This window comes from Trichoderma camerunense (genome assembly GCF_050948025.1).
Source record: "Trichoderma camerunense strain CBS 138272 chromosome Unknown V8C40scaffold_1, whole genome shotgun sequence".
NCBI classification, from domain to species: Eukaryota; Fungi; Ascomycota; class Sordariomycetes; order Hypocreales; family Hypocreaceae; genus Trichoderma; species Trichoderma camerunense.
This window is the reverse complement of record NW_028145369.1, coordinates 419,421-445,869: the sequence shown is the minus strand read 5'-3', so window position 1 is coordinate 445,869 and position 26,449 is coordinate 419,421. Positions and strand designations below refer to the sequence as shown.

Genomic DNA, 26,449 nt, shown 5'->3' with positions numbered 1-26,449 from the left:
AAGCGTCGGTATTCTCTAATTCTTTCGAGTTTCTCATCTATTTCATATATGTATCGCGTAGAACCGCATAATGGTGCTGTTATAAGAAAATAGAAAAAAGGGTGAGAAAAAATAACCAATATTAAACGCGGAAAAAAAAAAGAATCATGCCCCAAGCTATCCTAAAGACAGTTTTTTCTTGTCGCACAACACCCGCTGATACACAAGTTTCTTTTGTTGCGTTGCCAGTTTCACATCTCCCTAACGCCATGTCCCGTCTGATGGTGACAACTCTCGCAACCCACTAATATATCTTCCTGTAGCTGCCGACGATCGACAGCGAATAGACAAATGTGTATATTAAAACATGGCGCCCGTTCAGGCGTCAGAAGCATCTCCGTCTCGCAGCAAGGTGATGAGCGGGGGCTGGTCTCTTGACCCCACCGATTACTTGAAGCGCGTTTCTCAAATATCCATCTTCGTAGTATGTCATCAATTAAAAAAAGAAAAAGGATATGCCAAAATTTTAAAAGGGTTCAGTAGCCAAATGGTCGCTACCTCTGCTCGGTGGGCTTGAAGGCTGCCTCCTGCTGCTTCTTTCGGTTTTTGTTGTCCAACTCGGCCTTGCTGTAGATGGCGGCGCCCACCATTGTGACGGCCATACCCGATCCATTGAGGAAGTCGACAGAGACGTTGAACAGGAAAATGCCGATCATGACAGTCAAACACTGCTTGAGGTTACCGCAGACAGTCATGGTAAGAGCACCGGCCAATTTGTTGGTGTTGAAGGACGAGATGTTGAGAAGAAGTGCCAGGAAACCGTTACCGGCTAGAGAAGCAGTTGCAGGGACAATAGAAATATCGCCGGTCCTGATAAGCTCGCGGAAGCCAGCGACTTCGCCAGTAGCGGTGGCGCAGGCCAGAGCCTGGAGCGCAGCAAGGGGAGACATGCGCATAAGGAACTCGACGGGCGGGAGGGCCAGTGAACCGGTCATGAATCGGTTGGTGACGACCGTCTGGTACACGTGGTTAGCCTTAATCATTCCGGTGAAACTTGAGACATGTTCAAAACGTACCTTGAGAGCGGCGAGGACGACACCCAAAATGGTTAGGATGAAGCCGGCATCCGAGAAGCTCATTTCACCGGCGGTAGTCATAGCGGCACCAATGATTAAAGGAATGAGAGACATGTATGTCATTGTGCTATATGTTCGGCCGTACCACACGCGGAAGATGATGATGGTGAAGATTGGGCAAAGCATGCGCATCGTCTGGTAGAAAGGAACGGAAACCATGGCGAGGGAAAGGTTCGAGACGGCAATGTTGGCGGTAAATAGGGCGCTGAATGCGACGAGGGCAAGGTTCTCGCGACGACCGAGACGTGATAGCTTGAAGTAGCCCATCTGCAGCATGGCATATGTTCCGAGACTAGCGAACAAGGTGTGGAGGAAGGTCAACAGCCATGGGAAGTGAAACTACATTTGCGAAATCAGTATTAGTACCCAACAGAGAGCAAATGTAGACCGAGATGATCTAGGCGAGAGCCATGGACATACCACGCCGAGAACAAGTTTGTTGTAGAGCGTCAGGATGAGAGAGAATAAAAAGTAGGTTCCAAGCCAGGTGAACTTGACAGCGCTTGGTATTGAGTATTCATGGTCAATGTTCTGGTCCTTGGATTCACTTTGGATCTTTCCGGACTCAAGATCGTGCTTAAGATCCTGCTCGTCGGGAGACAGGAGAGCGACGTCTTGGGAGCGCCTAGACATGATGGGCGAGTTGTTGTCGTTGCAACTGGGTGTGCGAGGTTGAGGTTTGGAGATTACGTATTGCGCTCAAGCGGCTTAAAGTAGCCCTGCCAGCATAATTCGGACAAGCTGAAACGGGGGAGAACTCGGTAGTGGATTGCCGGCCGGATCTGGGATGGCTGACGGACCGGGAGAGCAAGAGAGGAATACGAAGGAGTCGCGTGAGGAGTGCTCGTATACGGTCCAATTCGTAGGGCAGAAGGTTGTAAGAGAGCAAGAAAGCGAGGCGAGCCGGCTGGTAGACAGACGACGCCTGGAAACCTCCAAGACAGGACAAAAAAAGCGTAGGCGGGGTAGAAGAGCGAGCGACAACCTAGAGACGCAAAAGACAGAGTAAACAAAGCTCCTCGACGGGTGCTTTTTCTTTTGCTGTCTCTCCTGAGAAGTAGATGGGAGGTGGAGGAGGGGAGGAGCAGGACGGCTTGCGTACGGAGGAGGAAAAGTGGCGTGGACTGTGAGATTGAAGGTTCAGGTTGGAGGCATTGCGTGCACTAGTCGCTGCGCGGAAAGCCTGGGAAAATAGGAGCGAGCAGTTAGCACTGGGTCGGCTGGGGCTCGCTAGCGGGTTTGCGGAGCGCTAGAGACGCCTGGACGGAGCAGCTGGGGGCGCTGTGGCTGCTTGCGTCTGTGCGTGCGGCGAGGACAAGACGCACTGTGCGATGCTTGAGCCCACATGTGGTGAAATTGCAGAATTGAAACTTTAATGTCCTCTGCAGCGGGAAAAGTGAGACTTGGTGCTCCGTAAACTGCACAGTACAGCTTGATTCCACCACTCATCCATCGCAGAATCCGTCAATTGCAGGGCAACGGGGATGTTGGAGGAGCCGGGCATTCGAAGGACTTAATCAGGGGGGCACCTTGGCGGCGTTGATTGGCGAGGATGGGGATTTTCAGCCAATCACTGGTAGCTTGGCAGATGATTGATTTCGGGACTGTCGCCATACAGTGGACAGCAGCGAATGGCGAGCCGCGGCAGAGGGAGCTGAGCCTGGGATAACAGGGGGGCCGGCCTTGGAAGTCAGCGCTGGTGGTCTTGGCGAAAAGGGCTGACTAAAACATGGACTCTTGAACGGAGGACTGCGGGAAGTTTTTTGGGCGGCGGGTGATGGATTGTTGGGCTGATGGATGCTTGGAGGACCGGAGTCTGTGTGTGATTTTCTGATGCCGGTCCCGAGCGTGGTTGGTCCTGGGTCCCTCCGGAGGTGACTGAACATGTTACGAGGCCCAAATATAAAACAATGAATAATACTGCACAGGTGCTAACATCAATACGAGAGAGGAGGAGCCTGGATAGGCAATACTGGAGAAAATCAGCATTGACATGTAATGCTACTATATACCTCTTCGTATACGGAGAAGAATATTCCGTCTGTACGTGCTGTGTTGCTGTATAGTCTTCAGTTAACGGGCAACGATGTTTCAGACGAATCGTCAACGGAGGCAAGGAGGATTTATTGCCAGGCCCAGGCAACATGAAGTTTATCCCCGTTTCATCTGCGGCAATTCGAAGCTAGCATCAAAGTATGTGCAAAACCCTCATCACTGATAGGTAGCCTTTGGACGGACACCAACAAGACACGCAGAGCAAAGTGCAAAGCCACCAGATCATCGGGGCGCAGTCGTACCTGTAAGATTTCGCCAAGGCTAAAACCCCTGTCTTTCTGTAATGCGTGCTAGACTCCGTGTATTTTTCCAGCGTTGCGCACGGAGCTGGGCTTCTGCTGACGATGCCCTCAAACTCCTTCCGGCGCGCATACGTCATGATGTATATATAGACTCAATCGAGGCAATTCAGACAACCTGCGAGGCACTACTTGAAGTGACGTCCTGTGAGGCAGAAGCTTAAAGCCAATCTCAGCTGAAAGGTGTTACAAACACGTCAACCGAGAGATGTGCGTGCATGTACATTTTGCCTCTTCGGCACAATAATCTCCGAAACAGCCGACGTCGCGGGCCGTAGACACAGCCATCCTCCGATAGACCTGCAGACAGATAGTCCAACATTTAACGCTCGAATTTGCATGTTGAACAGGCGACAAAGAGATGTAAGAGGAATTGCTTCAATGTACCCTTTATGGAGCATGCAGGAGGGATCGCCAGATCTGCAAAATGTCAACCTGCCGGATTGGACCATCTCCCGAACCCTTTTGCGGTGATTGGCGTCTGCTAGTCTAGGTACTAAGTTTGAGGGTCCTGAGTCTCATGAACTCAATGTCAATTGCCAATGCCCTTGTAAATGAGCTGGAGTGAAGATTATGTACCTACATCTAACAGGAATTACATAGGACAGCACTTTAGAACATTTTGACACCTGATTGCTGCTATACAGGGGCCACGCTTGTATTACTCCGTACTATGTAGTCTACTCCGTACCTATGCTTGAATATCTGCAACGGCATGGTATCAGATCTTGGTACGCGTCCCTCTACGTAATTGAACAAGGAGGGCAATGATGCGATTGCCGATGAGGTTGAGTGCATGTGATTCCATGCTGTCTGCTCAACTGGTGCGATATACTGTTACTAAGGTAGAAGCAATGGCAGCCTCTCAATGGAATCAGACGCCAGAATACGGTCGCTTCTATACAGAGAAACTCATGGTAGCCACGACTGAGACTTGACGCTTTAACACCATAGATAAGACATAGCATCAATTATCTAGACTGTATCAAACGATGCTTTATGATGCCTCGTCAGCATCAGGATCAAGCTGCCCGTATCGCCATCATTTTTCCTGCTTGAGTGCTGATATCCTACCTAGCTTCGACTCTACGAAATACCAAGAATGCAAATTCATATACCATCCATTTTCTTTCACATGTGATTCTGTCGAAACACCATAAATACTCACCTTCCTTTTTCACCTCAGATTTCAGCCCACCCTGCGCCTTGTTCAGGACATCAAGTGCCGTTACTGAATATAACCCAGGTCCCGGAATGCTCTTCCCAGAATCTCTCGGATACAATCATTCTTTCGCTCAGTGTATTCGTGCATTGTCTCGCCAGCTTTCTTAGTTGCCTCCGCTGCCTCTCTCTTCACCGCAGCGTACATCTCCCTATCAGCCGGAGTTTTCAACAGCCAATTTCGAAAAATCTTATGCTTCTCGGTCTCGGGACTATCTGGCCCAAAGACATGCAGGTTCGCCGAAGGCTCATAGTTGCAGAAGAAGCGATGCTCATGCCATGCCGGTTCGCGCAAGAGGAAGTGGAAGCCTACCGCCTCGAGCTGCGGCACGTATGAGGCCTCATCAAGCACGTCCACGACTATGAGGTCTATGTCGATGACAGGCTTGGCTGGCAGGCCGGGCACGCTGGTCGAACCGACGTGCTCAACTGAGACAGCTGTTGAACCTAGGGCAGAGATGATGCGGTCTTTGAGGATCTGGAAAGACTTGGGCCAAGAGGGATCTGGTTCTGTGATTTCGATTTCGTTTTTGATGCGACGGTGGGCGATTCTTTGTACGCCTTCCGGTCCGTATGGATACTCTTTGATGATGGCCTCGATTGAAGGAGCCATGCTGAGTCTTGATCCTGACAACCACGATAACTGCAGAGGAATCCGTATTCACCCGTGCAAGTGCTCAAAGATGACAACTTGAATTTATCAATTGACTTGCAACTTCAATCAAAAGGTGATAATTTCATGCTTCGTTAAAAGATGAAGAGCGCTATGTTGCACCTTATAAAAGATGGAGCCTAAGATCTGCCACCTTGGACCAGTTCAGTATCACGCTAGAAGCGCCTCAAGTTTAGAAGGATCAATGGCGGCGAGTGAGTCACTTCACCGTAGGTAACTGCAACTATAACTACAACAACATCAGCAACATCAACATAAAAAACTGCATTCATGCGTTATGCTTGCCTGTTATGGTAAAGTAGAATCCTATTCGCCTCTCCTACATCTCTAAACATAAAATAAATAACTAATCTCGTCTCCTCATGGCTTAGTTGCACCGTCATCTATCGCACGCTAACCTCTGCAGGTTCGTCTAGAAGTGTCTTCTATAATACAACAGCGCCCGGGTTCCCCAAAGCATCAACAATTCTTAACTTCCCCCAAAAGAGCCCATGTCCAAATGATTTGTTACCGAAATTCCCGAAAATCATCTCTGTAGTGGCCCTGAATCATGAAAGTGAGATAAAAGTGCACTACCCTTATATTAGCGTCCCGAACATCCTTCAAAAAGGAAAACCCACATGAAGATCCAAACTGGGGGGATCCATCACCTCACCCAACGTTGAAACTGCAAAACTCCCACAAGTGGATCAGTAGGAACTTATATCATGAGCGGGTTCCCTTGCAAGTTACATGTACACAGTATACTTGTACATTAGGTAGAAGATTCTTGATAAACTCGATAACATGGTTCCTATTAAAAAAGAAAAAGATCGACCAGCGACGATCAATTTACCGTCTCAAAGTCGCACTCGCCGAATATGAGACTCCATCAAAGTCCATCTTTTCAAGGCTGACGCCATCACCTCATGTTCTTGTCTTTTCCTTCTTTTTTTCTCACTTCTTCTCGAGATCTAAATGTTGATGTGTCTGTGACCTTCCCGTTTATCTCTGTCTCACAGGCCTTTTTGTGCTTTGGTCCTGCCGCTCCTTTCGTCTTCTTGTTATACATGTGCTTTGCACTACGCTCCAATCCTCTAGCATTTTATTATCTGTCCTGAAACGATTCCTATCTCCTCTCCTTTTCTTTTCCTAAGCATTCTCTTAATCTCTTCAAATCTTCCTTTCGCACGGCCCTTGGTGGTCGATATTACTCCCAACTAGCATGATTGTTACATCTCGCCGGCGGCCGAACTTATTCGTTGTCGCATTGATTACTTTATTCCTCGCCATAACCTTCTGCTACCATTCATACGCCGATAATGTATGTCGCTTCGTATCGTCGTGTTATGGCTCCCGTGTGATCGCTTAGGGCTGACATCAACTGCCTCCAGGAGAGACTCATTGCCTTGATACCATATAGCTCTAAATTCTCAAACTCTACAATATCAACTTCCCTAATATCATCATCTTCACACTACTCTCAGCATCAGAACCCAGACTCCTCCTCAAACCCAAAGACCTCGAGGCTACATTATCTCATTCCAGCCAGCCTACCGAATCTGCATTTCTGCTACAATCTCGTTTCCTCAGCGGTCAACCGCTACCCAGTTCCTACACTTCTTGGGTGGCATGGAGTTGATGAATTCGACGCAGCAAATACTCACCTAGCAAAGTTGCGCGCCATGGAACGATATTTTAACTCGCTTCCGTCTGCAGAAGACGATGATTTGGCAATCATAGTCGATGGTTACGATATTCTCATCCAGTTACCTCCAGAGATCATGGTCGAGCGATACTTTCAGATTGCCGAGCGTGCTGACGCTCAGTTAGCAAACCGTTTCGGCGTCAGTGTCCGCGAGCTTCACAAACGCGGCCTTCGCCAGACCATCTTTTTGGGACCCGACAAAATCTGCTGGCCCATCGATCCTCTGGCCCCTCGTTGTTGGGTTGCTCCTGAATCACCTATTCCGCCATCTGCCTGGGGGCCGAACAAGGGGCATTGGGAGATAGAAAATTCCGATCCTCGATGGCTCAACTCGGGAACCATCATGGGGCCGATTGGTGACCTGAGGAAATACATCACTGCCACCATGGACGAAATCACGGCAACGCATGATCCTGCGTACGAGTTCAGAGAGTCGGATCAGTATTATCTCTCTAATGTCTGGGGCAGGCAGGAATACTGGCGCTCGAGGGTGATGAAGGGCAGAGCTCCAGCAGGTCCACCAGGCAGGATCGTTCCGGTTAAAAATAGTCCTTTTCAAAAGACCGAGTATCACGTCGCCATCGAGTACGAGTCCGCCCTGTTTCAAACCAAGGCCGGATATGAGCCTTATTTTGGATATCTACAATTCAACGAATCCGATTTGACAGCTAGACTTACCGCTGATATCCTCCAGGAAGGGTCTGCGTTTGAGCCTTCTGCGATTAAAATGCCTGAGAACGTTGCTGCCTCGCTGAGCAAGTTGTATGATGCCATCCCGGAGGCTCATCCTGGATCTACGTCGGCAGACTGGCTAAGCATTGTTCAACTGGGCGTCAACTTCATCACAAATCATATTTATGGCTTGTGGCATTGCACTGGGCCCAAAGAGTTTGTTGCGCTTGAGTATCCCACTCTATGGTTCTACCCCTTTGTCAAGTCCTTACTCAGGGCTGCAGTGAAGGCTTCTCAAGCCCGTGAGCCTCTGACGCAGAAACTCATTGACGGTCGAAAATGGATTCCCAAGAACTATTATCCCGTCTCTGTTGACGAATTTGGCGGGGTATGGACAGACTTGGACAATGAGTTTGTTCCTTGGCGAGATCTTTGTCAGCCTCACAATGAGGTGCTATTCCAAGGGGAAGAGAAAGGGTCTGAACTACATCTAGGCGGTCTCTAAGGATGGCCAAAGTTTGGGTAAGGGGGGATATAAATACAAGGTATGGTTTGGCGTCTTTCACATGGAGTTTGGTCAAGGGAGTTCTTTCTATAGACGGCTCGACATGTTTTCTGGTGTACGGTGTTTGGGCAGGCATTGGATTTGCATTATTGTATTGAAGAAGGATTGTACATTGTGGGATACGTTCACTTAAACGGAAGTGTATGCTACGGCACTCCCAAAGCAGTCTTGAAATATGGGACAAGTCAAGTATCGTGACAAAGGGAAGAAAAATCTCATTGATATCTGTTCCTAAACGCCATACATAATCATCTAACACCCGTGCTATGCTCCCTTGGTCCGGCCAATCACCAGCCGATATACAATCAAATACCTCCCCTTTATCGAACGCACATCAAAAGTACGCTTTAAGCCTCCTCTAGATTCTCCAACGCAACGTAACCCTCTTCGCGCTTCTTGCCACGAAGTCTTCCAAACGTCTCCTTGGCCCAGCCGACGATGCCGGTGCCGCTCATCCAGCGCAGGCCGCCCTTGTATTCGGCAGAAGCGTCGTCCATCCACTGCGGTCGCTTCCAGAATTTGAGCATGAGACTGCTAATCACTACACTAATGCTGCTGCAGGCCATGGCAAATCCGGCCATCATAGGGTGCATATGCAGGCCCAGCGGGAGGAAGAATCCCATTGCAATGGGTAGACCAATGAGGTTGTAGATGCAAGCCCACAACAAGTTGAGCTTGATACGGAAAAAAATGGTTCGGGTAAGGTTAATGGCAGATGGGATGCTGAGCAGGTCGTCGGGACGCATGAGCACAACGTCTGCGGCCTCCATGGCGACATCTGTTCCGCTTGACATGGCGATACCGACGTCGGCAATAGCGAGGGCGGGGGAGTCGTTGATGCCGTCACCAACCATGGCCACGACTTCACCCTCCTCCTGAAGTCCCTGGATAATGGTCTGCTTCTGGTCGGGGCTGACACCGGCAAAGACGTTCTCAGGAGCAATTCCCACGAGGGCGGCCACGGCAAGGGCGGTAGGTCGTTGATCTCCGGTAACCATGGCTGTCTTGATACCCATGCGGTGCAGCACCGAGATGGCCCCGAGAGCTCCGTCCTTGATTGTATCCGAAAGGCAAAGGTGACCGCTGTACTTGCCATCAATGGCAACGAAGATGTTGGTGGTGCCAGCAGTGACAGATTTTGCTCGTGTGTTCTTTTCAGACGAGTTGATTTGCTCTGCGGCCTCGATGGCGCTCTTAGGGACCTCGACACCGTTATCTTCAAGGAAGCTCACGTTTCCTGCCAGGACCCTGTAACGAGTTCTATCAGAAGTAGCAGGCTCAACAAGAGCATTGATACCCTTTCCGACAGTAAGCTTGAAGTCGTTGACGCTTCCTGGAATGGCACTCTCAAGCTCATAGATTGAGAGTTCCTCTTTTGCTGCTACCAGGATGGCTCTGCCAATAGGATGCTCGCTGCCCATCTCTGCAAGACCAACGGCTGCCCACCAGATCTTCTTCTGCGATTCGCTACTCCATTGGGAAGCCAAATCCATCTTGGCAACGCTCATTTTGCCGCGGGTGATTGTGCCGGTCTTGTCCAATACGACTTGTGTGATCTTGGTTGTTTGCTGCAGTGCAGCTCCGCCCTTGATGAGGATGCCATTCTCAGCTCCCACGCCGGTGCCTACCATAACGGCGGTCGGCGTGGCAAGACCAAGAGCGCAAGGGCATGCAAAAACAATCACAGAGATGCACAGCTTGACGCACACCATGAGCTTACCACCGCTGTTACCGGACAGGAAAATCATGGGAGGGTGGTCCATCCAGTGGCTGAGGATCAACCATCCGATGAACGTGAGGAGACCGAGGAGAAGAATCGTAGGCACAAAGTAGCCTGCTAGAGTATCGGCCACCTTTTGAATGGGTGCTCTTGTAGTCTGGGCATCTTGGACAAGCTTCACAATCTGGCTGAGCTGGGTATCACGACCGGCTCGCGTGACACGAAAGTCCACTCTGCCGTTGCCGTTGACGGTACCTCCGATCAAGTTGTCTCCGATACGTTTCTGTACGGGCATCGCCTCTCCGGTAACCATGCTTTCGTCGACATAGGTTTCTCCCCGGACAAGGATACCGTCCGCTGGGATCTTGTCACCTGGTCGAATGACGACAATATCGCCGACCTGGAGCAACTCCGTTGGGATGTTCCTCTCTTCATGTGCTGAGCCAGTCGCATTTCCAGAACGCTGGGCCGTAGTGTCCGTGGATTCCTCGGTTGACTTGGCCCATGACTCGGCTGCCTTCTCTGCGGCAATGGGATCCGCGTAGATGGTTGCCATCGACGGGGCCAGAGACATGAGACGAGATAGTGCCTTTGACGTTTGGCCCTTGGCGCGGTTCTCGAGGTAGCGGCCAAGAGTCACAAAGGTGATGAGCATAGTGCTAGTATCGAAAATCGTACCGGGCTTAGAGTGCGGCGGCAAGACCAAAGAAACCACCATGGCCAAGATGCTGAAGAAGAAGGCGCACGATGTACCGAGCATGACAAGGACATCCATCGTCGGCGAACGGTGCTTGAGTGATTTGTAGGCCGAAACATAGAATCGCTTTCCGACGCCAAACTGAACGGGTATCGTAAGGAGCAGGCAAACCACATCGCCGAGATAGAGTCCAGTACACAGGTGGACATTGTTGATATCCAGGCTTGGTAGAGCCATAGGTATGATCATGTTGAGGATAAATACTGGAACAGCAAACCCAGCGGAGACCTTGAATGCTGTCCTCCATTCGGTAATCTCTCGAGTTTTGGCCAGCGACTCGAGCTGGGCGCTGTTGTCGTGGCTGTCCGCAACCAAGGCATTGAGACCTTGTGCTTCCACTGCTTCCACAATTCCTCGAAGTCCAATGGCGGCAGGTTGATGCGTGACGGAAAGGCGCTCCGTAGCCAGGCTAAGAGAAGCAGACTTGATACCAGGAAGAGCTGTCAGCGAATCCTCGAGGGCCTTTGCAGCGGCAGCATCAGGGCTACCGAAAATCTTGAACTGCGAAGTGGTAATTGCACTGCCTAGGTCGTTAGTATCGTATACGGTGGACAAAACCGTGGCATCAAAACCGCGATCCTCGATGATTTCGGAGATTTGCTCGGGTGAGAGCTTTGTGACGTCGTGAGAGATGACTGCGCGCTCGGCCAGAAGACTAATGTTGAATTTCAACACTCCCTCGACTCCTTGAAAGCCTCCCTCGACAGCAGAAGTACAAGCGCCACATGTCATTCCCTCGATAGCTACAGTTGTAGTAGCGATGGAACTTGATGGGTTCTCGGCCTTGTTACTGCTGTCGGGTTGCGCTTTCGCGGAATCAACTATTTCGGCGCCAAAGCCGCGGTCTTCGATGATTTCGGCAATCTTCTCGGCTGGCAGAAGCTCTGGGTCGTGTTCGATGACGGCTCGCTCAGAAAGAAGCGATATGCTAAAGCTCTTGACTCCTGGAATGTCTTTGAAGCCGCCCTCGACGGCAGAAGTACAGGCACCGCACGTCATGCCCTCAATGGCGACTGTTGTCGTTAGCAACCCGCTGTCCAGATCCTCATCTCCCTTGACATCGGAAAATCGAGGAACAAGCGGACTGAGCAGGTCTGTAGATAGCACCTCGGCGTCAAATCCGGTGTCCTCAATGGTCTCTCGGACCTGCTCAGCGCTGATAAGCTGGGGATCATGCATGACGACGGCGCGCTCCATGACGAGACTGACGGAGACGGTACCGACGCCCTTGACGCCCTTGAAGCCGCCTTCAACAGCTGACGTGCATGATCCGCACCTGTTAGAAAGTAAACATGTCAGCGATGCTTGGGAAAGAGGAATTCGTCCAGCTAGAAACTGAGCAACCTACGTCATTCCACCCACGCGCAAAGTAGTCGTCGCCATGTGTGCACTCTTGGGCGCAAGGCCCGCCTCATCATTATCCCGCCCGGGGACCTTGATGTAGCTTGGAGCCATGGTTGTTGTCGATAAGCAGTCTCGAGACCGCCGATTTCCCTCGCAGATAAGAAAAAGAAAAAGCAGAAGCGACCGGCGCGGGAGACGTCAGGTCGCGGCTAACTCCAGATATCCTTCACCTTGAAGCTGCGAGCATTGCACAGGTGAAAAAAGAAGAGGTGATGGATTGGACGCCGCCACAGAATGCTCGAATGGCCAGAGATGTTGTGGCAAGATGCCGTAATTGTTCCAGAGACCGGCCCCGGAGGAAATGAAGCAACACGGCGGTTGTGAGGATTTAATAATTCGGCCGAGCCGGATTTTGTCAGCAGTATCGTCTCGCCGAGCAAGCCGCGCTATGAGCGAGCTCTCCACCAGAAACAGGATTTCGTAGTTTTTGTCTCTGATTCCTAGCCGTGGAAAACGTACGATGCAAGACAAGGGTGGAGAGGCAGAAACACGGCCTATTATAAATTGCGCGACAGTCCCAGAAGAGAAAGAAACAGAAGGTGGGAGAGCGGCCGCCACGGCGTAAGCCAAGGGTTCTCGAGATGGGTGGGTGACTCTCTCGCGGTTGGTCGCTCGTTGCAGAATCCAAAGTAGCGCGGTACAGAAGGGGGATAAAATAAGAAATCAATAAGCAGTGGCTCAGGCCCGGCAGCTGCACAGGCCGAACAAGGCTCAAGCTAGGCCAGTAGCGAGTGCGTTCAGTGCGTATGAGCGTATTGACAATGTGACCTGGATCCAATTCCGACCAACCAGCGATCGGGATGAAAAAAGTATTGAGAATGCAAACGGACGCCAAGGAGAAGGAGAAAGAAAGAACAAAAGAACAGCCGAAAAATAAACGAAAAAGGAAAAATGAACGAGGAATTATTTGCGTTCGAGAACGACCTGGTCGATGCACCCAGTTATACCATAGATTACTCGGCCAGGCACCTCAAATAGGAGGGAAGGGGATGCTGTTGGCGCCTCTGCACTTGTCGCACTATGTGTGATGGCGCCTATTGCGAGCCTGAGCCTGTGTTTCAGCGGCCTGGAAATGAATCGCGCTGAATAATTCATCCAATGGTGCCAAGCACAGACGACGAACCCCGGCCTGTCAAAAACGGTGCTGATGAAGGACCAGCGTCATTTCGTTTCAAGCAGCTAGACATCAAACGCATACGAGTATATTCACACGCTCACTGGGTCTAGAGCATCGTCACTTCAAGACATTTGGACAGTAATAGTCTCCGAGCACCTATGGACACCTACAGACATGACACCTATCGGCGATGGGCCTTTTGGGCGATTCGATCGCACATGTCATGAGTGTTCACTTGCCTGCGACATGCCTTGGGCTCAACCACTTACAAAGTACCAGGTGTCTTGACCCAGAGTAAGCTCCCATCAGACAAAATCCTCTTGATCAACGCCAAGCTGTTTCCCCCTCCCCGACTTTTCTCTTTTGGACGACGTCTAATGCAGCTGGCCCTGCTCCTTCTGATTTCGGCCTCAGCGTCGCACTGGGAGCGGACGTTCTTCGGTACTTCAGACTTTGTCATGATGCTGGTCGCTCAATCTATATCCGGTCTTTCATCATCTGTATATCCGATCCAGTTCGGATAAATGATTAGCGCAATTTGATGAACATTCAAGGTACGGGTGAAGCTGGCAAAAGACCGAAGGGGCTGATTGATAAAGCTCTGCGGAGTACGGAGAAGAAGTGCAGCGCTTGTGACTCTTAGCTCAGCTGAAAGCAGCTTGGTACGCTGTAGGGATAGCAGCTTAATATGTGCTAAGGGACCGTGATGATTGATATGGAGCTCGAAGAATTTAGCAGAGAAGCCTGTGTTATAACAGCTGCAGTAAACAGAAGAAACAGATTGATAGAATCATAATTTAAGTTAAACAATTCATCTTGCTACCAGCCATTATTCAGCTTCTTAGGGTCCTCAGTAGGCATCTTTCTTCGACCCTCTCTCCCCGGTCCCATCAAGTGTTTCACCCCACCAAAACCAGCGCCCCGCGGCTTTACCTCTAACGTCTTCAACACACAACCTCAAGCCTCAAACTCTCCTGATGCACGCAACCACCCGCAAACGGACTTAGGCCGCGGATCCTCGGCACTAAAGCAACAGCCTCTCTTCAAGCCCATCTCGTATAGCGTTCACGTTTCTTCACTCATTGTCTCCCATCGTCTGCTCCTCGCCTATCAGATCGAGATCCTACCCCACTCACGCCTGCGCAAGCCGCAGCCTTGCCGAACGTGACCCATAGCCCGTCCATCGCGTTTCAACGATAAAAGAACACAAAGAGGAAGAATCGTCCACCTCTCGGCGCCATGGAGCAAACCAAAGCCTTGAATGCTTTGGAGGTGCGATTCCCCTTAAATAATCCAGCTTCTCTATGTCATCCATACTAACACTACCGTCTCTCCAGCCGTTCCTCGCCCTCTCAAAGTCAGCCACCTCCCCTCGAGCCGCTGCCGATCTCGTCACCCGCGCAACCTCCGCCCCAAACACCTTCATCTTCGCCGAGCTCCTCCAGGCACCCCAGATCCAGGCCCTAGCAGCCAGCCCGGAATTCACCTCATACCTGACGCTGCTCCAAATCTTCTCCTACGGCTCCTACGGGACATACAATGCCACGCCTGACCTACCCGCATTGAACGACACTCAGATCCTCAAGCTTCGACAGCTCTCGCTGCTGTCCCTCGCTGGCGATCGATCAAGTCTATCATACGATGCGTTGCAGAATGCTCTAGGCCTCTCCTCGGTCCGAGAGGTGGAGGACCTCGTCATCACTGCCATCTACGCCGGCCTCTTGCACGCCACACTTGATCCCGCTCGCCAGGCCATCCAGGTGTCAAGCATCGCTCCTCTCCGCGACCTCGCTCCTGGCACGATTCCAGACATGATCAACGCCCTGCAGAACTGGGGTGGTCGTTGCCAATCCACCCTTGGGGAGCTGGAGGAGCAGATCAAAAACATTCGTGAAGCCGCCATCACACGGGAGACGGAAAAGCGAGCATCGGACAAGAAACTGCAAGGCTTGATGGACAGCCTGGGCGAATCGGACAAAGGTGGAGGCAATATGTTATCAGCGTACCAACGGGACAATTTAACTCGCAGAGGCATCAATAAGCGTACCATAGCTGATCCCTTCGGCGCAGCCGCATCCACCGAGTCGATGGATCTTGATGATTTACTGGGGCCAGAAGACCCGGCCAAGAGGGCTAGCAAGAGGAAGCTATAGCAAAGGCAAAGCAAAGGACATGACGTTGATACAATAAGCGGAACTTGGACTTCCAATGGGATATGAATTTTGATAGTCACGAAAGAATATGATATAATACACGAACCAAAACAGTCACAGGCCATCCTGTGCCCTGATATTTATAAAGAATAGAAAGTGTTGAGCCCGCAACTCCCAAGCAGTGGCTGATAATACAAATTGCCTAAAATGCAGAAGAAATAAACAAGTCTAAAAGCTCGCGCCAGAAATCCTTCTTGGTCCCTTTTCTCCCGGGTCTTAAAGCTGAGAAGGAAAATATTCCATCGCCCCAATTTAATCCTATAAAACATTTGTTCGTTACGGTCATGATGTGAATTAGATGAGTCTTGCTCAAGCCGTACGCACACGGAGATAGCTTGTGTCCAAGACGTTGTGTTGCGTACAAGCCAGTGTGATGCTCAGCACCTCCTGGTGGGAACAAAAAAAAGTGGCAGACTTTCAGAGTCGCTTGCCTGGGACAAGAATGAATAGGACACACAGTCCGGCATCAATCAGAGTCGTCACAGCCAACACCATGAGTGCTCGCTTCGCCAAAAGGCGACGAACGTAGGGTTCTCGAATGCGAGAGAAATTGAAGGGAGTGTACTCGCTAAATCCAATGAGCGCCAAGATAGGGTCCAAGGAATATTGATATGACGCAAGGAAGTAAACGCCAATAGTAAATGGAAGAATGAGCTAAAAGTGAGAGAAACGTTAGCCTGATACCGAAAAAAGTGAAATGAAGGACAAGCTTACCCAGCATCGAGTTGCTCTAGACTTATCGAGGAAAATGAGGATGAAGGAGGTCCAAAATGCTCCAAACATGGCAACAAGTCCAATAATAAGACGCATGACAAGCGTTGGCGGAATGAGATTGCCCAAGGCCTTCATGCGCAAGAAACCTGGAAACGCGTCTCGTTCCATCGCCTGGAATACGTAGTCCTTAGCCACATCAAAGACTTCCGGGTCGTCACGACCATATTCTTCAATAGAGGCTGTAACGTCCTGAGTGATGGATCCAGGCAGTGTGATTTCTCTCTCAGCCCCAGGCATCAAGAACGTGTAAAGAATTTTCTCAGCAGAGGCTCTGATATCTTGCCGGGCAACAGTGTGGGCTGGCGAATTTGAATCCGTTGCGTGGCTAAACGGAGGGCTGGGTTTTGTGCGATTTGAGCCGCTGTGCGTTTGAGGTGACTCATGGCTCTGATCTTCACGCAAGAAGGCCGACATCTGGGCGTCTTGGTCTCTCTCCTTCTCCGTCGCATACATCGACGGTCCAGCCGCACGGTTGTCCATCTCACCAAGATCCATAATCTGAGATGATCGCTTAGATGACTTCTCCAGGTCTGGGGTCGCTATGAGGACTGATCGACGAAGTTCGCGGACATAATGGCGACAAAGTGACATGTGCTGAGCTACATCCAACCTGATCAACCAGTCAGTATTCCATCCGTTGCGCCATCTGATTTATCCTCCGAAAAGCCCGTACCAAAAGTCTAGATAATCAACAGATCGCTGCTGGTCTCGCATATAGATGTAGAATGAGAATAGATCGACCGGTGGCAGCGTACGACGGCTCAGCACCTCGAACAGAGTCGGCAATCTATTGCGCGTCATATCGGGCTGAGGCGTTGTTGACGCCGTGGTATCGCGAGGGTCTTCCATGATGCACTAGGAATTTATGTGCGATGATAAAGCGAGCGGAATTTTTGAGGTCGATATAGAAGGTTGATGTGCGATTGTCCGGGACTCTCGTGGTGTATCGAGATGTTTGTGCAACAAACAACAGAAGCGCGAGTAGTGAAAAGTCTCCCTGCCTGGGGAGTTTCGTGAGCGTGAGCTGAGGCGATTTGCAGCGACGGACAGTAATGCGATAGGACAAACAAGCAAGAGAAACAGAGGCTGCCACAAGAGGAGCTTGTAACAGCTCGTTGCCAATGGTGATGGATGGAATGCGGCTGCGATGCGATGGCTTTGAGGCGTATGGAGAAACGGGTCATTAGTCTGGCGCTGGTTTCATTTCCCACTTGGGGCGCAGCTGGAGCCAAAATCGATGCCTCAGGAGAAGACGCAGATGGGGAGATGGAACATCACGTGAATTTCGGTGGGGCCAAACCGCCCACTGCATGATTGGCTCGCTACCCCCACCAGTTGAATTTCGTGCCTGCCCTACGCACAAAGATTTTGTGGAATTTCGCATTTCCGACCTCAACCACCTCTCTCAACGTCCAGACCGTGAAGAGTCGATCCGCAGGTACGAAGCGCACCAAACCTCTCTCCCTCTCAATCCACGGAATCTCTGCCAAACTTTGGTCGCAAGGGAATCTCCAACACTTGCCGCCACGCCGCCTTCAATCCGACCCGAAAGCTGACCGTCAATCAATTTCAGAAATGTCGTCAAAGAAGCCTACCCAGCGCTCCGCCATTGCGGACGTGGTTGCCCGCGAGTACACCATCCACATGCACAAGAGAGTACGTCGTATCGAATACCTGGACGAATTGTTGGGAGGAAAAGGAGAAAATTTGGGAGTTTCGGGAACAAAGATGCTAACGGTTTGCGTGTAAAGCTGCATGGTGTCACTTTCAAGAAGAGGGCTCCCCGTGCCATCAAGGAGATCAAGTCCTTCGCCACCAAGGCCATGGTACGAATCCAATCCCCAACAGCAAAGATCCTACGAGGCGCAGTTTGACTGGCCGTGGAACGGAGTCGCAAACGTCCTCGCCGATGGACCGAACAAAATAGCATTTTGCTAACTCTCTTTCCACAACAGGGTACCCATGACGTCCGGATCGACCCCCAGCTCAACAAGAAGGTCTGGGAGCAGGGTGTCAAGGGTGTTGCTTACAGAATCCGAGTCCGAATCTCCCGACGACGAAACGATGAGGAGGGTGCCAAGGAGAAGCTGTACAGCTACGTTCAGGCTGTCAACGTCAAGAACCCCAAGGGCCTTGCGACTGAGGTCGTTGAGGAGTAAAGAAAATTTGTTTCTCTTTGGGAATGGTTCTGGGGTGGCATGGCATTACGGAGTTGCAACCGGCTCTTCTAGCTTTTCACGCTGAAAATAAAAGACGGCAATGTGATCAACAAAGGTTTTTTTTTTATTCCACAACAAACCTCGCCCCTGCGATAATGGCCGGCGGTAGAGGGTCCCTGACTGCTTCAGAAGGGAGAGTGACAGGGAAAACAGCCTGGTGAGGCGGTGATTGGTCATGATTTGTTTCGACAGGTTCTATTATATGTTGTAACCGGTCATGCGCTTGTGGAAGGGGCAGGTAGCCCTCCTTTCCCAGCTCTGGCTGTGGAAATGCAAAATACACCCAAATACCCTTTCAAAACGACCGAATCGTGCCCCAAAGACTCCAAATACCCGTAAACGTAAAATCATAAAAATCTGCACGCTATGAATCCCATTACTCCTCCTCGATGTCGCGATGTCGTCCCAACACCTTCTTCTTGAACTCTTCCATATCCTTGTCCCACAACTCTGCTGCCTCGCCGTTTAATGGGGATGCGCTGTAGAAACATCAGTTAGCGTCGCCTTTCCTTTGCGTGATGTCGGCGGGTTAACGTACTTGTTGGGCTCGCCGAGTAAGCTCTGCAGACTCAGCAGAACGGTCTGGATGTTGTATGCGGCAGTCCACTTGTCCTTGAGAATGTCAAGGCAGATGCGGCCAGAGAAATCGACGTTGGGGTGGTAGATGGGCGTCTTGAAGAGGACCGTCGGCGCGGCATAAGGATAGTTTGAAGGAAACGCGAAGCTCAGCTTGAATGTGAGTCCGGAATAAGGTGTATCGTCAGGGCCCTCGATGGTGGCAGTCCACGACATAAGGTTGCCGTCGGCAGAGGGGAATGCGGAGATACCGGGTGCTGGCGATGTCATGAGAGTCATAAGCTCGGTCTGCAGCCTATTGAGAATAAGTTAGCACCTAGACGAGGCTGACATCATTACCCCAAAGGATGAATACCGTTTAGTGACGCTCTGCGAATCGGGATTCTTGCGAGCGGCATTGAGCTTGGACGCCTGGACGCTGCCAGGAGCAGAGTTCTGGTTATCCTCGGTATAATCCATTGTAAACAAAAATCAGTGTATCTTGCGGAGATGGATGAATGAGTGTTTCTCGAAAGTGATAATAGATGGCCCAAGTACACGAGTCGAACAGAAAGCCTCTTGCAAGAGAAACCCGGCGAAGATTAAAAAGGATGAAAGTCGAGAAAGGGGAGGATATGCAAACAAGCGGTAGCGTTCCGCGTTGGGCAATAATGGGACGTCTTCAGAAGTACTCCCAAAAGACTGCGGGATGAAGTGCTGATTGTTACCCAATAAGGTAGGAGGGTGGTGGTGATTTAAAAACGTCCTTAGGGAAAAGCTGCCTGAAGATGAAAAGAAATAATACACGGCAAGCAGGGTCGAGGCCACGAAACAGGGATGAGGGTCTATAGACAAAGAATGGATGGGAAAAGGTCAAGATCGACTGAGAAGAGGGAAAAAACATTAGGTTGTTGTTTAAGACACGCTTGTTGCCGGTCAGCCTGAAAAAAACAACCGCCTAGCCAGAAGCCTAATCTTACAGGCGTCCAAGGGCTTGTTCAGTGAACGACGACCGCTATAAGGCCAGTGGGCCCTGTTTGCCGCAGCAACGCCCGCTAAGATGGAGCTGATAACCAATCGTTTGATAAAGTTCACGAAACAATGAAAGTCTGACCTCTTTGCACGGTTGAGCGCGACGGGACACGCGATCATTAACAATCCGAAAGAAACTACCGCCTTATAGTGCTTCAGCAATTGTTACCGAATAACGCTTGAATTGGTCTTGTTTAATCCATCTCTTTCATTCTTCTGTTTTTCTTTGTCATTTGTTTTCCTTTTGTTGTATATGTTTGGTCGGAAAAAAGAGCTACAGCCTCGAAACAAGTTTCACTAATAGACATCATGGTGAGTGATTCTTCCATCCGTGCACGTCTCACAAAGCTTCGGTCCAGCGCCCTTGCGAAATGCGAGCCATCAGTCACTCAAACTCATGTGAATCTGGCTGACTCCCTTGTAGTCGCAACTCGATCCATTACCAAAGGAACTGCCCTTTCGAATCATATCCAAAACTGTTGGCCGTGGTGCTTATGCTTCGTATGCACACTCCCTTCACCTCTCACCTTACAAATCTCTCTCATGTATGTGAACATTAAAACCAATGTAAACACTAATATTTCAAATTCAATCAGAATAAAAAAAGCCATTCCGTTAGACTCTTCAAGTCCAGTATTCGCTGTCAAGCTCATACACAAGGGATACGCCACTAAGCATGGCCGCATCTCCGCAAAGCAGCTTGCCATGGAGGTCTCCCTTCACTCCCATATAGGCCAGCATCCCAACGTCATCGAGTGGTTTGCCTCGGGGGAAGACTCGGTGTGGCGATGGATAGCCATGGAGTATGCAGAGGGCGGTGACCTTTTCGACAAGATCGAGGCAGATGTCGGCGTCCGGGAGGACATTGCACAAATTTACTTTCTTCAGCTGGTTGGCGGTGTGAGCTTCATGCACTCCAAGGGCGTGGCACATCGAGACCTTAAGCCAGAGAACATCCTCCTGTCACAAGATGGAAGCCTGAAGCTCGCTGATTTCGGAATGGCCACCATGTTTGAGTACAAGGGCCAGCGCAAGACCAGCTCAACACTCTGCGGCAGCCCGCCATATATCGCACCAGAGATTCTCGCCTGCGGGAGAGTGGATAAGAGGGCTCCGAATACGGCCAAGTATTCACCAGACCTCGTCGATATCTGGTCGTGTGGAGTCATCCTCTTTGTTTTGCTCGTCGGCAACACACCATGGGATGAGCCATCGTCAACCAGTTGGGAGTTTGGCGAGTACGTGAAGACGTCAGGGAAGAGCTCAGACCCGCTTTGGGGAAGAATACCTCCAGAGGCCCTCTCCCTCCTCAGGGGCATGATGTCCATTGATCCACAGAAACGCTTCACCTTTGCTCAGATACGACAGCATCCTTGGTACACGCGCCATAACCCCTTGCTCACTGCCGATGGAAGGATTTCCGACCCCATCGTCCTGGCCACTAAAATGCTGGAAAACTTGCGTATCGATCTCAACCAGATACCTCCCCTCAATTACCTCCCGGCATCCCACGATCCCACTGTGGACTCTGGACTCAATGCTGGGCGGTTCTCGTCTACGCAGCCGGAAGCTCTAGTAACCCCTATCGCCGACAAAGACTGGGATTGGGAAGCTCCTGTCCTCCGCTCTAGGGCCCAACCATCTTCTATGCCCACGGGGACCTCCAGCGCTCGCCGTATGCTATTCGACTCTCTTGTGGATGAGCCGTCAATGTCGCAATTCTCGCAAGTCCCTGGACCATCCATGTCGCTCACACAACAGGCTCAGCGGTTCCGCGACATTTGTCCTCCCGAATCTCTCACCCGCTTCTTCTCGCACGTGCCTGCCTCACATATTGTACAGATGCTCAGCGATGCGCTGCATCAGCTGAACGTTCCTCTGGCACCTGTTACGCCGAATCCACACGGCAGCCCGGTAGTTACCCTCAAAGTTCGTGCTGTCGACGGACGCCGGCAGAGCCTACACGGAGAAATCTGCGTAGACAAGCAGCCGCTTGCAGATGGCTTTGAGGTACTAGACATTCGATTTGTCAAGATCAAGGGAGATCCGCTGGAGTGGCGGCGATTCTTCAAAAAGGTGGTAGTGCTTTGCAAGGATGGTGTCTATGTCCCGGAAACTTAGGAGTGTACGGGACAGCTGTTTTCTCACAATGGAAATATAATTCAGAGGTCGCCTAGGCAAGTTGTGAAGCTTCCTGGATAGCACGCATTGTATTTATTATGTATGTATGAGCATGAAGGCATGACGGAAAATAATGATGAGATTACCGTTGGTATAATTAGTTGTATGCGCAGCCCCAACCTGTGGTCATTGTATTTGTGGCCTTGTCTATTTTCCCTGTCTTTGCCTCAATCTGTTGGTATAGGAGTCTCGTTGGGTCCATCCGTCTCATTAGCTTGATCTTGCCACTCAAAAGCTAAGCAACCAGTTAGCACTCTGATGCAGATATCCTCACCAGCATTCAGAACGAGAAGAAAGATACGTACGCTGTCGACACATAGGGCATTGTCCCTTTGCCGACTCCTGCTTAATCCACTCCATGATGCAGTGCTACATTCACGTCAGTGCTACCGATCCCCTTAAAACCACCAGCAGAAAAATCACCAACCATGTGAAAACTATGGCCGCATTTTCCAGATACTAAGAGCAGTTAGCGCTTCACTTCATAGCAAGTACGATTCGCGAGATCAAAAGGGTACACTCACAAAGGCTACAGTCATCGCCGGGATACTTGCACGTAGGACACGTCCCATCAAAGTGCACCTGACAGATACCGCAGACGTCGTCCTCGGGGATATCCCACTGCCATGTGGCAACGGAATTCCACTCCTTGATGGTGACTTTCATCCTGCAGATTTTAGATGCCCCTTTATAAAGGGGGAGGAGTTTCTCACAGCATGGATAGGTTGTGATGCACAGGGGCTGTTGTGTTGTTGAAGTCGTGATGGAGTTTGCGTTGCCTGGGGGAGAACTTGTATGTACCTTGCTTGCTCTAGGGTAACGGTCTCATGACTAAGCTCAGACCTGCAAAACTCAAGGCTCAGTACTTGAGTTGGCACATATTATCCCTTGAAAAGGATCATATTGATTTAATTGACTGTGATAAACTTTTGTCTACTTAAATATATAGCGTTCTAATTGGTCTTGGAATGCTCCATTGATGCCATCAATTCTTCTCTTGTAAGCCATCCCGCCCAAACTAACACGCCTGGACCACCTAGGCCGCCGATGACAATAGAAGAAAGCAACATTCGAGGCCACGATAATTGACAAATTCCAGCACTCTTCAAATCTCCCAAGTGGTACGCCAGCCAAAGCAAGATTGACGTAAAAGAGGTGATGAAGTCATACTGAAAGATGCTAGTGAGCGACGTCGGCGTGTCCTTGGGAAGCTCGATGAAATATTTTGGTATCAACGCCTCTGATACAGACAGAGGAGAGAAGAGAAGCATATACCAATATGAAATGGTACTGAGCGTTATCATGACTCCTCCGATGACACGAATGCCCGTCTTATTACGGCGTTGGACAACTTCTGCGTTGCCAGAAAGGAACGGCCTGATCACACTTGATAGTGTAAAAAGGAGGATTGAGGCCCATAGCGGGTAAAGTTGCCATATCCAATTCGCCAAGTGTCTAGTTTCAAAATCGGGGTGAGAGAGAGATATGAGATGAGGAATATAATACACCACGAGCAGCGTTGGGAGAATAGCTAGCACACCCGCTCCGTCAATCAGTCGGGCACTAGCCGTAGAGTACTTCTTCAATGGAGAGAAGACGTAGAAAAAGTAAAAGTATAACGGTGCAATGTTTCCCACAGTCACAAATTGGGCGAGAAACAGGGGCACGGCGAATCTGTCCAAGACACATACAGGTTAGCAAGAGTATGAATGAACATTGAACCAAGCCCGTCCTCACGTCTGGAAGAAAGTCCCCCTGTTGGCATTTCTTAAAGATTCTAGCATCCACAAGGCAGTGAGGCCAGCGTAATCAGTGAGAAAAACGACACACTGCCACCACATTCTTTGGTCATCATGGAAGATTAGCTGGCAGAAAGTAATTGCAACTTGAGTGATTGCATCGTCAAGACCTGGGACTCCGTATAAACCCTTCAAAATGGGAATAGTGGTTCCATTCTGAAGGGTATATAGTCCTCGAAGGTCAGCATCGTCGATGAAAGGCCCAGGCACAACTGTCATGGTTGCTAGGACTCGCACCATGACAGCCAGTGGCAGCACAATAGGCAGGGGGTACAGCGCCCGACTCGGAGCCATGGCGCTTTTGATCTGCGTCGATGAGTATCTTAGTACAGCAAGGCAGTCAAGTGATGGATCAGCATATATAAAAAAGCTATGCAACCATCAATAACCAATCGTCAGACTATAGCGGACAAAACGCCACCAATGGCTTGAAATTGGCGCGTGAGTGCATGATGATGCCAGCGACAGCGAGGGGAAATTCGGGGCCGTTCAACCGCCCGTTGTCGTGCATGAAGCAGCAGCTTATCGCAAATGTCATGCATGGTCCAAGCTCCTCCCCCACTAAGCGCCAAAATCAACCTTTCGCAACTCTCTGGGCCCATGATCCAATCCAATCCAAACCTCATCTCCACCAAAAAACATCTATTCAATGGCTGCGCTGCCAGTCGCTTGAGGTCGGGCCATCGAGATTAGCTGGACGAGGCGTGCATAAAGCAAGCTTGACCATCGGCGCCGCTCTGAAGCACAACTATCCAGATCGACCGAACGACCACAGGCGACAACAGCTGATCGTCTCACGCGGCCAAAAGCGCTAAATCGCAACACACATCATCCTCGATGGCCTCTGTTGTTGCTGGCCAATCTGCTCGGATTGGCCTTTCCAGACTGGGTAACCGCTTTCTGCGGACCAGCATGTCGACCAGACGCAGTCTCTCGTCCTACCTGGTCACTCCCAAGGAGCTTCACGAGGCCCTGAAGAAGAACCCTCCGTCTCCGATCAGTCCCGATCCCCGAGTGATTCCCCTGTGCGCCGCCTGGTTCCTTCCCAACGATGAGAGAACCGGCATCCAGGTCTTCCGCGAGCAGCGTATCCCAAAGGCTCGCTTCTTTGACCTAGACAAGGCCATCGACAAGCGCAGCCCATACCCTCACATGCTGCCGGATGCCAAAGGTTTCGCAGCTGCTATGAGCGAATTGGGTATCCGACGAGAGGATGTTGTTGTCGTCTACGACACAAAGGAGCTCGGAATCTTTAGTGCTCCTCGCGTGGCATGGACATTCAGGGCGTTTGGCCACCCCAAGGTGCACATCTTGAACAACTTCAAGCAGTGGGTTGCTGAGGGGCTACCTACCGAGTCCGGAGAGCTATACAACGTCGAGTGCAACCCGTATCCCATCCCGGAGCTTGCATCGGAGCGAGTTGCTAGCTTCGAAGAGGTCAGAGAGGTGGTCTTGGACTCCAACAAGGAGGGAGCAGAAGGGATCCAGATCTTGGACGCGAGACCCAATGGCCGGTTTACGGGCAAGGACCCGGAGCCCCGCGAGGGTCTATCCTCTGGCCACATGCCAGGATCAATCAGCGTTCCATTCAGCGCTCTCCTTGATCCAGAAACAAAGGCTTTCCTGCCCGCTGATAAGCTGAAACAGCTGTTTGAGGAGAAGGGAATTGACCCCAGCAAGCCCATCATCTCAACCTGCGGAACCGGCGTTACAGCCTGTGCCATCGATACTGCTCTGGAAGCAGCAGGGTACCCCAACGCCAGAAGGGTGTATGATGGTAGTTGGACGTAAGTAGCCTCTTCTTTCAACATATATATGATTACGACTAACAGAGAAACAGGGAATGGGCTCAGCGAGTTCAGCCATCGGAGAATTTGATCGTCAAGTCGGAGTAGGGAGACTTTTGTACAGCTTGCTGTCGATTTATTTGAGCCACGATACCCTCCCTTTTCTTTTTTTATGATTACTACGCCCCTCAGGCCGTGTACGAATATTGAATTACGGAGTCTCTCCAGCTCGTGTTTGTTCTCTGCTTTGTGCGATATCGTGGTCTCAGCCATCTCAGCTTTTCATGCCAACCTTACTTATCTGGTGAAACTCAGTGTACGTTGCGCGGCCAAAACAAAATTGTGTCAACAGAATTAGCAAGTTCCCACTTTTGTCCCTTCTTTTCCTCGCGTCTAGTGATGTTGGAATCCATTGGTCAAGCTTTGTTTTCCCATTTTCAATCTTTCTCGATCTCACCGAGGCCCAGAAGACACGAACACATGCAATTTCGGTGCTGACTCACCGAGGTGAGCCTTATTCAGCATCTCGGTGACAGCCACACCGACCCACATGTTTTTCGCCTAACAATTGAGGCAGCGACCCACAGGTCTTTGTTAGGGCTCG

General features: G+C 50.6%; 12 protein-coding genes across 12 annotated transcripts; 5 read left to right on the top strand and 7 right to left on the bottom strand.

Moving 5' to 3' along the window:
* Position 1: 1 nt before the first annotated feature.
* On the bottom strand, positions 2–1,924 carry V8C40DRAFT_3286 (triose-phosphate transporter family-domain-containing protein). Its single transcript, XM_083222841.1, has 2 exons — positions 1,536–1,924; positions 2–1,454 (listed from the first exon to the last, which is right to left on the bottom strand). The coding sequence occupies exons 1-2, from the start codon at positions 1,746–1,748 to the stop codon at positions 534–536; spliced, it is 1,134 nt and encodes a 377-aa protein (XP_083078711.1). The 5' UTR covers positions 1,749–1,924; the 3' UTR covers positions 2–533.
* A 2,193-nt stretch (positions 1,925–4,117) lies between these two features.
* On the bottom strand, positions 4,118–5,430 carry V8C40DRAFT_229029 (grpb/dephospho-CoA kinase). The gene has a single exon (XM_083212397.1). It carries the CDS (start codon positions 5,301–5,303, stop codon positions 4,698–4,700), a length of 606 nt encoding a protein of 201 aa, XP_083078710.1. The 5' UTR covers positions 5,304–5,430; the 3' UTR covers positions 4,118–4,697.
* A 1,306-nt stretch (positions 5,431–6,736) lies between these two features.
* Positions 6,737–8,495, top strand: V8C40DRAFT_3243 (glycosyltransferase domain-containing protein; the record flags this gene model as incomplete). Its single annotated transcript, XM_083222836.1, has 1 exon — positions 6,737–8,495. A coding segment is annotated over one exon (1,491 nt), but the record flags the coding sequence as incomplete, so codon positions are not given.
* Positions 8,431–12,593, bottom strand: V8C40DRAFT_3233 (E1-E2 ATPase-domain-containing protein). The gene is made up of 2 exons (XM_083222835.1): positions 12,113–12,593; positions 8,431–12,040 (listed from the first exon to the last, which is right to left on the bottom strand). Exons 1-2 carry the CDS (start codon positions 12,217–12,219, stop codon positions 8,635–8,637), a joined length of 3,513 nt encoding a protein of 1,170 aa, XP_083078708.1. The 5' UTR covers positions 12,220–12,593; the 3' UTR covers positions 8,431–8,634.
* Positions 12,594–14,233: 1,640 nt separating this feature from the next.
* V8C40DRAFT_229024 (PCI domain-containing protein) lies at positions 14,234–15,624 on the top strand. The gene is made up of 2 exons (XM_083212396.1): positions 14,234–14,557; positions 14,623–15,624. Exons 1-2 carry the CDS (start codon positions 14,525–14,527, stop codon positions 15,436–15,438), a joined length of 849 nt encoding a protein of 282 aa, XP_083078707.1. The 5' UTR covers positions 14,234–14,524; the 3' UTR covers positions 15,439–15,624.
* On the bottom strand, positions 15,496–17,481 carry V8C40DRAFT_229021 (RGS domain-containing protein). The gene is made up of 3 exons (XM_083212395.1): positions 16,946–17,481; positions 16,213–16,882; positions 15,496–16,152 (listed from the first exon to the last, which is right to left on the bottom strand). Exons 1-3 carry the CDS (start codon positions 17,119–17,121, stop codon positions 15,916–15,918), a joined length of 1,083 nt encoding a protein of 360 aa, XP_083078706.1. The 5' UTR covers positions 17,122–17,481; the 3' UTR covers positions 15,496–15,915.
* Positions 17,482–17,637: 156 nt separating this feature from the next.
* V8C40DRAFT_229019 (60S ribosomal protein eL31) lies at positions 17,638–18,795 on the top strand. The gene is made up of 3 exons (XM_083212394.1): positions 17,638–17,928; positions 18,024–18,098; positions 18,228–18,795. Exons 1-3 carry the CDS (start codon positions 17,848–17,850, stop codon positions 18,429–18,431), a joined length of 360 nt encoding a protein of 119 aa, XP_083078705.1. The 5' UTR covers positions 17,638–17,847; the 3' UTR covers positions 18,432–18,795.
* Positions 18,684–19,975, bottom strand: V8C40DRAFT_229015 (protein UBC11). The gene is made up of 3 exons (XM_083212393.1): positions 19,423–19,975; positions 19,030–19,362; positions 18,684–18,970 (listed from the first exon to the last, which is right to left on the bottom strand). Exons 1-3 carry the CDS (start codon positions 19,524–19,526, stop codon positions 18,868–18,870), a joined length of 540 nt encoding a protein of 179 aa, XP_083078704.1. The 5' UTR covers positions 19,527–19,975; the 3' UTR covers positions 18,684–18,867.
* A 178-nt stretch (positions 19,976–20,153) lies between these two features.
* On the top strand, positions 20,154–22,342 carry V8C40DRAFT_229013 (serine/threonine protein kinase CHK1). The gene is made up of 3 exons (XM_083212392.1): positions 20,154–20,390; positions 20,503–20,579; positions 20,675–22,342. Exons 1-3 carry the CDS (start codon positions 20,388–20,390, stop codon positions 22,197–22,199), a joined length of 1,605 nt encoding a protein of 534 aa, XP_083078703.1. The 5' UTR covers positions 20,154–20,387; the 3' UTR covers positions 22,200–22,342.
* Positions 22,261–23,020, bottom strand: V8C40DRAFT_229011 (putative anaphase promoting complex subunit Apc11). Its single transcript, XM_083212391.1, has 4 exons — positions 22,784–23,020; positions 22,687–22,718; positions 22,565–22,628; positions 22,261–22,494 (listed from the first exon to the last, which is right to left on the bottom strand). The coding sequence occupies exons 1-4, from the start codon at positions 22,923–22,925 to the stop codon at positions 22,427–22,429; spliced, it is 306 nt and encodes a 101-aa protein (XP_083078702.1). The 5' UTR covers positions 22,926–23,020; the 3' UTR covers positions 22,261–22,426.
* Positions 23,021–23,166: 146 nt separating this feature from the next.
* V8C40DRAFT_229008 (uncharacterized protein) lies at positions 23,167–24,527 on the bottom strand. Its single transcript, XM_083212390.1, has 2 exons — positions 23,997–24,527; positions 23,167–23,933 (listed from the first exon to the last, which is right to left on the bottom strand). Exons 1-2 carry the CDS (start codon positions 24,350–24,352, stop codon positions 23,213–23,215), a joined length of 1,077 nt encoding a protein of 358 aa, XP_083078701.1. The 5' UTR covers positions 24,353–24,527; the 3' UTR covers positions 23,167–23,212.
* Positions 24,528–24,589: 62 nt separating this feature from the next.
* On the top strand, positions 24,590–26,256 carry V8C40DRAFT_3015 (thiosulfate sulfurtransferase). The gene is made up of 3 exons (XM_083222807.1): positions 24,590–24,740; positions 24,808–25,845; positions 25,899–26,256. Exons 2-3 carry the CDS (start codon positions 24,896–24,898, stop codon positions 25,951–25,953), a joined length of 1,005 nt encoding a protein of 334 aa, XP_083078700.1. The 5' UTR covers positions 24,590–24,740; positions 24,808–24,895; the 3' UTR covers positions 25,954–26,256.
* The last annotated feature ends 193 nt before the right edge of the window (positions 26,257–26,449 follow it).

Excerpts from the sequence above, each read along its gene's own strand:
- V8C40DRAFT_3286 (XM_083222841.1), bottom strand. The coding sequence starts at position 1,748 with ATGTCTAGGCGCTCCCAAGACGTCGCTCTCCTGTCTCCCGACGAGCAG. Across the intron at positions 1,455-1,535 it reads ACAAACTTGTTCTCGGCGTG|TTTCACTTCCCATGGCTGTT; the intron begins GTATGTCCATGG and ends TCGCAAATGTAG.
- V8C40DRAFT_229029 (XM_083212397.1), bottom strand. The coding sequence starts at position 5,303 with ATGGCTCCTTCAATCGAGGCCATCATCAAAGAGTATCCATACGGACCG.
- V8C40DRAFT_3233 (XM_083222835.1), bottom strand. The coding sequence starts at position 12,219 with ATGGCTCCAAGCTACATCAAGGTCCCCGGGCGGGATAATGATGAGGCG. Across the intron at positions 12,041-12,112 it reads TTGCGCGTGGGTGGAATGAC|GTGCGGATCATGCACGTCAG; the intron begins GTAGGTTGCTCA and ends ACTTTCTAACAG.
- V8C40DRAFT_229024 (XM_083212396.1), top strand. The coding sequence starts at position 14,525 with ATGGAGCAAACCAAAGCCTTGAATGCTTTGGAG. Across the intron at positions 14,558-14,622 it reads AAGCCTTGAATGCTTTGGAG|CCGTTCCTCGCCCTCTCAAA; the intron begins GTGCGATTCCCC and ends CCGTCTCTCCAG.
- V8C40DRAFT_229021 (XM_083212395.1), bottom strand. The coding sequence starts at position 17,121 with ATGGAAGACCCTCGCGATACCACGGCGTCAACAACGCCTCAGCCCGAT. Across the intron at positions 16,883-16,945 it reads GTTGATTATCTAGACTTTTG|GTTGGATGTAGCTCAGCACA; the intron begins GTACGGGCTTTT and ends CTGGTTGATCAG. Across the intron at positions 16,153-16,212 it reads CTAGAGCAACTCGATGCTGG|CTCATTCTTCCATTTACTAT; the intron begins GTAAGCTTGTCC and ends TCTCACTTTTAG.
- V8C40DRAFT_229019 (XM_083212394.1), top strand. The coding sequence starts at position 17,848 with ATGTCGTCAAAGAAGCCTACCCAGCGCTCCGCCATTGCGGACGTGGTT. Across the intron at positions 17,929-18,023 it reads CCATCCACATGCACAAGAGA|CTGCATGGTGTCACTTTCAA; the intron begins GTACGTCGTATC and ends TTGCGTGTAAAG. Across the intron at positions 18,099-18,227 it reads CCTTCGCCACCAAGGCCATG|GGTACCCATGACGTCCGGAT; the intron begins GTACGAATCCAA and ends TTTCCACAACAG.
- V8C40DRAFT_229015 (XM_083212393.1), bottom strand. The coding sequence starts at position 19,526 with ATGGATTATACCGAGGATAACCAGAACTCTGCTCCTGGCAGCGTCCAG. Across the intron at positions 19,363-19,422 it reads TCGCAGAGCGTCACTAAACG|GCTGCAGACCGAGCTTATGA; the intron begins GTATTCATCCTT and ends TATTCTCAATAG. Across the intron at positions 18,971-19,029 it reads TTACTCGGCGAGCCCAACAA|CGCATCCCCATTAAACGGCG; the intron begins GTACGTTAACCC and ends ATGTTTCTACAG.
- V8C40DRAFT_229013 (XM_083212392.1), top strand. Across the intron at positions 20,580-20,674 it reads GGCCGTGGTGCTTATGCTTC|AATAAAAAAAGCCATTCCGT; the intron begins GTATGCACACTC and ends AAATTCAATCAG.
- V8C40DRAFT_229011 (XM_083212391.1), bottom strand. The coding sequence starts at position 22,925 with ATGAAAGTCACCATCAAGGAGTGGAATTCCGTTGCCACATGGCAGTGG. Across the intron at positions 22,719-22,783 it reads CGGCGATGACTGTAGCCTTT|TATCTGGAAAATGCGGCCAT; the intron begins GTGAGTGTACCC and ends AACTGCTCTTAG. Across the intron at positions 22,629-22,686 it reads GCGGCCATAGTTTTCACATG|CACTGCATCATGGAGTGGAT; the intron begins GTTGGTGATTTT and ends ACGTGAATGTAG.
- V8C40DRAFT_229008 (XM_083212390.1), bottom strand. The coding sequence starts at position 24,352 with ATGGCTCCGAGTCGGGCGCTGTACCCCCTGCCTATTGTGCTGCCACTG. Across the intron at positions 23,934-23,996 it reads AGGGGGACTTTCTTCCAGAC|ATTCGCCGTGCCCCTGTTTC; the intron begins GTGAGGACGGGC and ends TGTCTTGGACAG.
- V8C40DRAFT_3015 (XM_083222807.1), top strand. The coding sequence starts at position 24,896 with ATGGCCTCTGTTGTTGCTGGCCAATCTGCTCGGATTGGCCTTTCCAGA. Across the intron at positions 25,846-25,898 it reads GTGTATGATGGTAGTTGGAC|GGAATGGGCTCAGCGAGTTC; the intron begins GTAAGTAGCCTC and ends ACAGAGAAACAG.